At 43.6% G+C, this 10,639-nt stretch overlaps 1 protein-coding gene across 3 annotated transcripts in view; it reads left to right on the top strand.

Annotated features, from left to right (window-relative positions):
* Positions 1 to 187: 187 nt before the first annotated feature.
* LOC140416755 (transcription factor AP-2-beta-like) overlaps positions 188 to 10,639 on the top strand; it is a 125,496-nt gene continuing 115,044 nt past the window's right edge. The window contains exons 1-3 of one of the 3 annotated variants that reach the window (XM_072501149.1): positions 188 to 325; positions 5,351 to 6,300; positions 6,932 to 7,393. In XM_072501149.1, the coding sequence (XP_072357250.1) occupies positions 6,274 to 6,300; positions 6,932 to 7,393 (489 nt within the window). In that variant the 5' untranslated portion in view covers positions 188 to 325; positions 5,351 to 6,273. Of the gene's footprint in view, positions 326 to 4,328; positions 4,419 to 5,350; positions 6,301 to 6,931; positions 7,394 to 10,639 lie in introns of those variants that run through there. The other 2 variants (XM_072501150.1, XM_072501151.1) reach the window with 2 other exon arrangements.

The following is a 10,639-nucleotide window of genomic DNA, read 5'->3' as shown; positions in this document are numbered from 1 at the left end:
GGGATGGCCGAAAGTCTCAAAAGTTCATCAATGCCGGCATTTTTAAAAGCTGGTCGTGGCAGTTGGGCGTTCCTCCCGTGATCGGGAAGGCTATGACCGAGCGTCATGACCCTCCCAAAACCTGCCCGCGACCCACCCCGCGGGTCGCCACCTTGACTTTGAAAACCTCTGCTGTGACTGGTGTAAAACGGAACAGCAAAAACCAAAGCAATCGCGTACTACTGAATTGCTTCATCCTCTGAAGCAGAATAGTGTTGTACCACCACGTCATCCTCAGTGAAGCACAATATTGTTGTACCACCACTTCTCTGAGGGTTACATTGAGGTTAGTGACAAGGAGCTGTGCTTGGATGCACAAATAGAGTCCTGTCCCTGGGTGGGTTAATTTTTAATATTGGGAGCCTACAGGCACTTACAGCCTTTACCTAGACTAGGAGAAATGTATAAAGTTCCCAGCAGATTCAGTATTGTCCAGGGACTTTTAGAATATGGATTCTTACCAGGCTAGAGTCAGGTTGAATCTTCATGTGATCTTAGACTGCTTCAGAAGCTCATGCACATCAGTCTCTCTGATAGGAGACTAGGAATAGGAATGTGTGAGTCTCCAATGGCATCTTTCCATTGAGTATTGCCCACTAATTTAAATCGTTTACCACCAATGAGAACCAGATCTTGTGCATCTATAATCTATAATCCCAGTTTCTGGTACAATCTAGCTCCGAATAAAAACGTTTATGCCAGAGTTTTAAGAAAAATCGTCATATTCTGCTTTTCAGAGCAAAGGAATGGATAGATTGTAGACACCAGCGCAACAGGACTGTAGGATCTTCTGAAATCCGTATAAGCTTCCCGCAAGTAATCCTAAATACTCAGAACAATCACAATTTGGAGTCAAATTAAATTTAACTTCAACATTTGGTGGCGAGGCGCATACCTGTTGTCCTCCTCGATTTACATGGAAACCCATTCAGTGCATTGAATTATTATATTTCCCAGTGAGGTATGTCATTTGGGAGGTGGCAGTGGCCTGATGTGGATAATTATTTTTAAGTCTTATTGTGCTGCAGGCATGAACTTAGTTTCAATCAACTGGGCTGCGGCTGCGGTGTGTTCCACTGGATGTCGCTGTGACACTGATACATGGTGTTGCTGAGGCGGAGCACACTAAATGGAACCTGCTCTGTATCCAGCAACACACTCACTCATGGACCGCAAAGGGGAACTGTGAACTTCATACAGAAAAGAGGCTCGACCCATAGAAAATAATCATGCACGCCAGTGTGTGTTTTTCTCAGTAATGTTAACTACTGCAAAGTGAACCTGACTGCTCTTGGTATCAAAGACGAGTTTTATAAATGCCTCAAATTGGAGTCTCATTTTAGAACTTTTAGTTTGCAAAATGAGCCAAACCATACTTGGGACAACTCACCAATCAGTTGTTTTTTTACTTTAGATTTATCCTTTACCATTTGCAACCTGTAAGTTGGTGATGGAGCGAAAGATTTAATTCACCGAGAACCGCCGTTCGGGAAAATAATTCCTTTTAAGTAACATTCCGACAGGGGAATTTAAAATCTGTCACTCGCCGGACAGGCTTGAGATTTCTTTGTAAAAATCGACCAGAGGAGAAAGTAAATCTATTAGTACATTTTTGGCAATCAAAATAGGATTTGTAAACCAGAACCATTCAACAGTGGGGTTTAATCAACGGTGAGGTTGAACTGTTTAAAGAATGAGTAAAGGTCGCTCCAAAGACGATAAGATACATCCCGCCCGTTTCTCTCCTCCTGCCCAACAACAAGCTGGGAATTGCTGCAGGCGATAGAGGGAGAATTCAATTGATTTTAATGTGAGATCTTCAATCTGTGAATGTGCCTCAAAGCTAATACCAAGAACCAGGGCTAAATCTCCCAACAACACGCGAATTACACAAAGACATGGCAGAGAGAATCAAATCACATACACATTTATAACAGAAAGCATAACAGCAATCTGCGATGAAGATTGCATTAAAAAAACAGTTTAACATCATAAACTTAAAGAGTGGCAATAAAATGTATTGAATAACACGCGAGATCTCCGCTCGTTGAGAGTAGTTAATGCCATTAAACTGATAATTCAGCGTCGAGCCGCAGAAATAGACCAAATAAGGAAAATGATTTACAAATAGGCACTGTTTACAAAAGATGCATTATTTGCACATATGGGAATACTTAAAGTCTACGATAAATGGGGTTTCGATATAATGTAATCGAAAGAAACGGAAAAGTCAATTGTGAGGATGTAATCGTTTCAAAGCTGCAAAAACATTTCTGCATTGAAATATATGCAATATTGTTTCTAGCGGATTTTAAAAAAATTGAGTCAAACGCCACTTGCTTCTTTTCCCAAATGATTTCTGTATTGTAATTTCCTGGTGTTCACCGCTAGGAAATCGTGCGGATGTGGTGCGTCGAGTGACTTGTGTAGTTTCGAAAACTGGAAGAGACATCTTCGCCGGATTAATAACCTGGAAAGAGTCAAATCTCTCGAGTTTGAATTGATGGATTGCGTTCATGCTAATAAGACACAGTCGGGTCCCCTTCTGTTTGAAATGTCTTATGAATAACTAATGTCATCCCTTCAAACAAAACTTTTAAAAGCTGATTAATATCTTAGGGACCCCCTTCTTTTGCACCGCACGGGTAACCAATACACTCCTCTCCCCATCCCCACCCCCAACAGTACTAAACCTGAAGGGGGAAAAATTGTGTTTTTCCCAGTATCGGAGTTTCTCGAGGTCTGACTAAACCACTGTTATACTCAGCTTCATAAATAGCTTTTTCAGTCTAGGACGCATTATCGAAAACAAAACATTCCTATTCCCTGCTCAGTGTTTAGAACACGCGTTAACCTATTTCCCTCCTCACATGGCATTATCTTAAATGCCAAGAGGTAGTAGATTTATTTCGAAGGAACATGATAAACTGATGGAACCTTCAATGAGACTAACTGTGTATTGGGCCGCAGTGAAGCTGTAACCACCCTCGTCAAGTGTATGCATATATCTACATGTATGTTCGAATAAGGGTGTAAACCTTTTATTGTTCAATTATCTTGAGATCCGTATTCGGGTAAATTGCACACAACAGATTTCCCTGTAGATATCCTGGGGTCTGTCCTTTAAAGAAATGGAAGATTGCCCCAGAAGAATATATTCTTTGAAAATTTAATCGTTGATTAACCAAAAAATGTTCTTAACACAATGGAAAGAAAAATGACCCCCCCCCCCTTAGTTTCCGCTATTAGTTTCTAACACATTAATCGGGAAGTAAACTCTGCGCTGAACCTCATTCAAATTATATGTTGGTTTAGCTGTGAGTGACAAATGAAATGGTAATGTACGGAGCAACTACATCTCAGAGAGGGTGCAAAAATGTGCGTAGAATCCGTCCTTCCAGTTATGTCGGTTTCCCGCCCTGCTTTAGCTTGGCAATTTATAAATGTTTTGGGCTATTTTGAACACTGTGTATGAAATGTACTATTCGTGATCCTGAGCTGCAGGCGGGGAAATCCACCTCGCCGGAGATCAGAAACTTTTCATTTTTCAAGGTGCGGTGCTTGACACAAAGTTACTCAGGACGAGGCTGTGCAACTGGAATGAAGGGAAGAAAGCCCCTGTGTGTGGAGATTGTGCACCAGTAATACCGCCAGCGAGAGTCACTGGGATCAGCACAGCTGCACATTCGGAACCACCTAGCCCCTCTCTCTCTCCCTCACACACGCGCAATGTTTCTCCCAGACACTTCAATAAAAAGTGAACCCGCAAATCTTTCTCCCTCGCACATTTCCTATTAGCGTTGCTCAATCCCTATTCTCATAACAGCATTTTCTTCACTCAATAATCTGTTACTAATGACCGGAACATACATTGCTTCTGGTAGAAAAAGTGGAGGAAGCTCTCGGGCTCTTCGCAAAAGATTGAAATGCCATTCGGTTAAAATTGGCGACAGAAGCTCACTTGTAAAGCCACGTTTTTCTTGCATTTATACAAAGGTATCGCCAAGGGTCTGCATTCATATCCTTACTACCGCAAAGATCATTCTAAATTAGTTATATGTTTTTGGTCCATTTCTATTTATTGTGGACAGTTCTGAACTTTCAGGTAATTTGAGAAAGTTTTTGAATATTGTTTTATTTCTTTAAATTTCTTTGCGTGGAAATCGAATTGTTAATGTTCGATTTATATGTATCGTGCAACCCACATTACATCCAACCGGCACATTGGGGACTTAAAATGTAAATCAGCCATCCCCCGTGGCAATGCCGCCACGAAATGGTCACTACAACTGACCCACACTTTATTGTATTATTAACGTTGCGGGTATTCATACGTTGGAGTGAGGACGGGATATTTCTGAACGCAGCCTGGCTCGCAGGTAACGATGAAGTTTAATTATTGTTCTGAGATTTGAATGCTGTATTGATCCACGTTCATGTTGATTAAAATTGGAGGTGGTTCCGTCCTCCCCCCCCCCACCCCCCCCCCCCCCCCCCCCCCCCGCTCCCGCTCCACTCAGGCCCTTTTCGGTTGCACAGAGTCTTCAGTGTGTGTGTGTCAGCCGCCATTTATACACTTCCCCGTTCATCTGCCGAATAAATTCTAACTGAAAAATAACTGGGACAATAATTGCCACAAACCAAGGCAGCTGAATGGACGAGGAAAGAAGAACACAAACACATTCCCGCTGCTAAGATTAGTCCAGGAATTAGTTCGTTTGTTCCACCTGTTAATTATCATCTTTGTTTCAATATCAATTATTTGAAAGTGTAGGAAAGATTTTGTCAGCGCGAGTTCAACATTACAATGGCAACGTTGCGCATATTTACCCAATGCCATTGCAGTCTGAAACTTTCTTTTTAACACAATCGCAATCCTTTGGATTTAGAGAAAGAACCTCTTGTAAACCGCATGAGTTAAGAGGAAAAGATTAGTATTGGAAGAGCAGGAAAGATAGAAAACACCGAGTACCAGAAAGGAAGCTGTGCAAAGACTATAAATAAATACAGGCTAGACTGTGAGGGCCTTGATGTTTACTCTTAAAAATAATTTGTTAAATATCTTTATTATATTAAAATAGAAATATTTCACCATTATGTCTAACATTTTGGCATGCCCACCAAAAGACAGAAGCCTGCTGTGTGGCCGTTACCTGTACCAACATACTGCACAGAAGAGAGTTTATGAATATTTCATAACCGTGTTCTGATAATTGTTTAATTTCATTTAATTTTCACGCATACACCGAGCATCACAAGAGGACACTGAACAAAGATTAACTGCAACATTTTGTTCTTTTTTTTGTCGGAGGAGATGGCGCCAGGGACGGAGTTGGGAATTGGGAAAGCGGGCAGCTCTTTGGACTGAAGCTGCGAAGCCTCAAGCGACGCCACTGCTCGATGCATTCAGATTTAAAACATGCCCTCGGGCAACTTCCCTGGACGGTAGAAAAGGTAGAAGAAGCCAGTCGCCGCGGCGATTGCCGGCTTCCATCTCCTCCCAAACTTTTAGCAAGTTGTCCTCCCGCAAAGGCTGGAAACAGAAGGCCGGGCAGCAGTTGGCGCCGCGCTTATTCTACATTCAAAAAGCCGTTATTTTTACTTAAAGTGCTTTTGTTTTCTGTAAAATGTCAACGACTGTTCTGCTTTTCCAGTGGCTCGCCTCCTTTTGCCCGCTGTCCTCGGGCTTTGAACCATTTGCTCCCCAGCTCCAGTCACAAGTATCCGGCATGTGGGAGGTTGCAGGGAGCTGATGGGCAGAAGGGCCGCAGAGACAAGTGTGAAATAAAAGCAAAATGCGCAAACCTATGACATTGTCTCTGCTTTTTTTTCCTTGTACATGTCTCGTTTTGGTCCTTTCGCTATTTCCCTTTCTCTCGCAGATCAGGAGTTGTTCAATCTGTCACAGAAGTGCGCGTCCCCGGAGCCGAGCGTCGGGGACGCGCGGCGCTCGTTCACGCTCGGCTGATTAAAGATTGCTGATATTTAATAGCAGAGAAAAGCCGCGACTCAGAGAGAGCCACACAGGGAGGGAGAGAGAGAGAAACTCGCACCCGGTCCCAGCCTCAAACTCCTTCAGCTTGACTTCCTCATCCAAACACACCCCACACACACGGATCTTTATGGATTTGGGGCTCGTTTTCTCCTAATTCTTTGGAATTTGTCCCGACCGTTGCAAAAATAGAAAGAAGAAGCTGGGATTGTTTGGGATTCGCTGTCCCGCAGATCGCACAGATGTTGGTTCACACATATGCAGCAATGGTGAGTGCGGCGGGAGCGGGGGAAGCGCTGCCGAGTAGATGGAACTGAAAGTAGATTCGGCGAATGGTGTGAGAAAGACGAGGATTGCCTTCCCAAATAATGTCCGGCAGATGCTTAACTGGGGGGGGGGGGGGGGGGTCCATCGCCTTCGTTATTTTGGCCAACTTTTCGGCATTTCACAATGGAGCTATGAACAAACTCTCACACCAGGCAACTTTAATATATTAGCACAGCAGCAAAATACAAACAAACTGGGGACTGGGTGTGCGCAGCGCGGGGGGCTGGGGGAATATTGTCTCCTCTGGGGTCGGGCTCTTGATTTTATTTCCAGATATATGTTTGTTCGCAGCAACTTATGGGAGGGGTGGTGGTGGGAGGGGGGGGGGGTAGAGTTGTAGACAGAGAGGACAAATACAATTCAAATAATGACACGGCGAACTAGAAACGAAAGTGAGATTTCAACCAGGAATAAATATGATTTTTTTTGGAAAGATCGATTATATATATTCAAAAAGTGAAGTCAGATAATAAAATGGGACGGGGATGATTGTGCTCTCTGCTCTCACTCGCTGCTGTGTGCATTGGTGAGTTTTCGCTGCTCTAATCCGCCTCTCTCGATTGTCTTTTCCAGGATCGGCACGATGGGATGAATGGGAGTCACAGTGCCCGCCTGGCTCAGCTGGGCTCCATGAGCCAGGCTCCCTATTCCACCGCCCCACCGCTCTCTCACACCCCTTCCTCGGATTTCCAGCCGCCGTACTTCCCGCCACCCTACCAGCCTCTGCCCTACCCCCAGAGCCAGGAGCCGTACGCTCACGTCAACGACCCTTACTCCCTGGCCAGCCCCCTGCACCAGCCCCAGCAGCACCCGTGGCAACAGAGGCAGCGCCAGGAAGTGGCAGCTGAGCAGGGCATCCTGCACCAACCGCGGGGTCTGTCCCAGTTGTCAAGCCTCGACCACCGCCGGGATTACCATGGCATCCGGCGGCCTGATGTGTTGCTGCACTCCGGCCACGGCCTCGACTCTAACCATGGACTGGTGGACACGCTCGCTCTACATGCCCTTAACCACCACGGACTGGACGATGTGCAGGTACGGAGCCCAATGGAGTTGACACTTGATAACAATTCCATATGCACACCGCGGGAAAGAGAAACATAATTATTTCAGGAGAATTTAGTAACTCTGAATTTGTTTTAAAGGCCCTAAGAAATATTGGATTAAACTTAAAAGTTATCCCTGACACCGTGTTACACACGATAGTTTGTACAGATGAACTAAAATAAATTGGGGCACACATACTTGTTAAGTTTACGATGAATTGGCTCATTATGTGCTCGTCCCCGGGATCACTGCACGGGAGAGTATTGTTTGCAAACGCCGACAACCGAATTTATCGTCACTCAGCAATGCGAAAAGATGACGCCTCTCCATTTTTATTATGTAAATATATTGAGGAAATAGAACCACATTTCGCTTTAATTCGTGAATTAGGGCTTCCTGCTCGAATTGGAACATATTTGAGTTTCATTTTGCAAATGTATATTTCAATCGATTTCTAAACCATCATGGCGAATGTAAATTGATATACTAATTTCATAGTTAAATGATAAATATTTTCCAATCGAAATCTGCACAATTGAGATACCGTTTGAAGGATAAGGGCCTGGGTATGTAACATATGATGACGTATCCTAGTGCTTTAGAATCATTCTGACCTACATGCAGCGCTCCTGACAACAACAAGCTGGTTTGGAAAGAAAAGCGAAGTAGAGACATCTTAAACCAAGGGGAAGTGACAGTTTATTAATACAGACAGTTCATTATTGTCACACCTCGGATTGTGCGCTTGGTCCGGCTCCTTCCCTTTCCTCTCGGTTCGCGTGAAGGATTTGTAGGTCTATTGGTTTGTGTTTAAACTATGGCTGGGGTGATCATAACACAATTTGACAAGTTTCACTGAACAGGAAGCAGTATCAGGGTGAATCTGCCGCAGCAGCCCTCCTTAACATAGAACTGTACAGATTTAACACGGTACTGGCTATTCATCAAGAGGGGGCAAATGTGAGAACCGTGCTGCCAAGTGTCAGATCATTGCGCTGTTTATTATTGTGACCTGACTTTCCTGATAGATCCAGGGGTGTTCACTATGAAAGTGACAACCACATGACGCGTTGTATCTTTTTTTATTGAAACAGCAAGAGGAACGCGCGCGAATGATTCCTGTTGTTATTGTGGAAACATTTTGCAGCTTCAGCCTCGTTGATAAAAAGCCGTCAATTCCACAATTTGAAAATAGCCCCAGTTCCACGTTCACGTCTAGCATTCGGATTCCGTCTCCTCTCAAGTTAACCGTAGTGACAAAAACAATAGAAGTTCATGATTATTTAAAAACTGGGTCGTTTCCACTTTGAGGTATTCGCTACAATCCATTCTGGAGTGGCGAGGTGCCCCTTATTAAATAAAGAACTATAGGAGTTGAACATATCACATTGGATGCTGTACAGTTGCACCATGTACTCCAGCACTGGCGGGATTTGTTCATCCTGATCCCGGTGGATTGGTCCACCGAAAGCTTTTTTTAATTATAGGCCCTGAAAACACTGCTCTCCTTATTAACTTCGGCGCGTTTGGCAGCCCCCACCCCCCCAAAAAAAGATTTAAATTTACAGTGGCAGAACAAAAACCGAGAGAATTCGTCCGCGCGATCGGAAAGAGCGAGGATCATTGTGACTATAAACAGTCCACTGGCAGCGAGGACCTTCCCTGCCTATAGATGCAATCATTCTCTGTAATCATTTCAGAACCAGGTGCAAAGTGATATCCGATCAGATTTTCCCTGGCTGGACGCGCTCAGCCTTCCCACCCCATTGTAAACTGTGCGCGGAAGGAGGTGGTAGATTCTCTCACTATCAATTGCGGGGTTTGAGTTCTGTCACTGCTCTTTGACTTCTCCGTCCCAGTGTCGGAGTTTGGCGTTTGCAACTGCGGGAAATAGCAAAGTGGTGCCGAGGCAACGAAAAGAGACTTTAAAAAGTTTCAGAATCGGCAAACGTTGTGCACATTAACCCCCCCCCACACACACCGAAATCCAACCATGCGCTTATTTTTAAATTGTTTTTAGCGTTTTCTCAAAGGGCCTCTGAAAATCTCACCCCTGTGGCTCGAACAACACTCAATCCACGGCTCCCAGCAAAATCCTGAGGTACACTTAACTAAAATATATTGCATTTTCCACAACATGGACCAGCTAGCAAGCCAGTGGAATTCTAGTTACTAGGAGGTGGGGTAGGATTAATAATCTACATATACACAAATTAATACATGCATCCGCTGTGCGCGATCGATATGTTTATTTCACAACATCAATTTGAAATGCAATGGGAATATAAATATCAGATTATTTTTATATTGGTTGGATTCAACCTACACTTTAGTGTTTAATTTTAAATCGCCTTTTACTTAGTTCGAAGGTTGGCCAATGGATTCATGTCCTAAAAAGTGATGTTTTCACTTGAGCGGATTCATACTGTACCTCCTCACTATAACCCGATAGTTATCTAACAATCGGGCCTTTATAGAAGTGAGTTTTAATCACTGTACCAGTTAGCCTGGTTTAAGGATGTTTGCTGCCCAGAGGTATTATATCCGCAGGGTGAATCAGTATGCAATTCACTTTGCAAGAGTTTCGATGTAAATTCTAAACCAGTTGCGCGATTAAAGTGGAGGGAGCCTTTAACACTTCTTCCAATCCAGGAGGCAGTTTAGTGAGAAACGGGCTGTCACCCGCGCACAGTGCTTGAGCCCTGGTAAATAATTGTTTGAGAATACTATAGTAATACCTCTTGCTGTTGTCATTGTTTTCTCCTATTTAAAACTGAAATTCCCACAAAATGTGGACAAATTTAGAGTTTGTTTCCATTATAAAATTACCAGGTATACTTTCTCATCTCACCATCACCCTGGTGATGACGGATTAATGATGCTTTAATCAGGATTTAGATGTCGTTCAACGCACCGTGCGGGTCATAGTCTGCTCTACATATTTATATAATAACTGCATTAAAACAAGTTCCTAAATATTCTCCAAGTTCAGAGATGGAAACCAACTGAAGTTTTCCACTTCTGACGACTAAAATATAGCCACGTAGAAAGGGAGTTAAAACACTCTGTAAACTCGTCAGATACAATGTATTTGGGGTAATAAATGAAGTTTGATGACTTCCTGTTCTATGAACATTCGCCCTTAAAGAATTCGAGAACCCCGGGACGCCTTGTAAATTATCAGAACAGATACAGCACAACCCACAAGCACCTGGAAAATGAAGTTAATTGCGA

This window comes from Scyliorhinus torazame, chromosome 1, assembly GCF_047496885.1.
Source record: "Scyliorhinus torazame isolate Kashiwa2021f chromosome 1, sScyTor2.1, whole genome shotgun sequence".
NCBI classification, from domain to species: Eukaryota; Metazoa; Chordata; class Chondrichthyes; order Carcharhiniformes; family Scyliorhinidae; genus Scyliorhinus; species Scyliorhinus torazame.
Note: the sequence above shows the minus strand (reverse complement) of the source record. Positions and strands in the feature narration are given on the sequence as shown.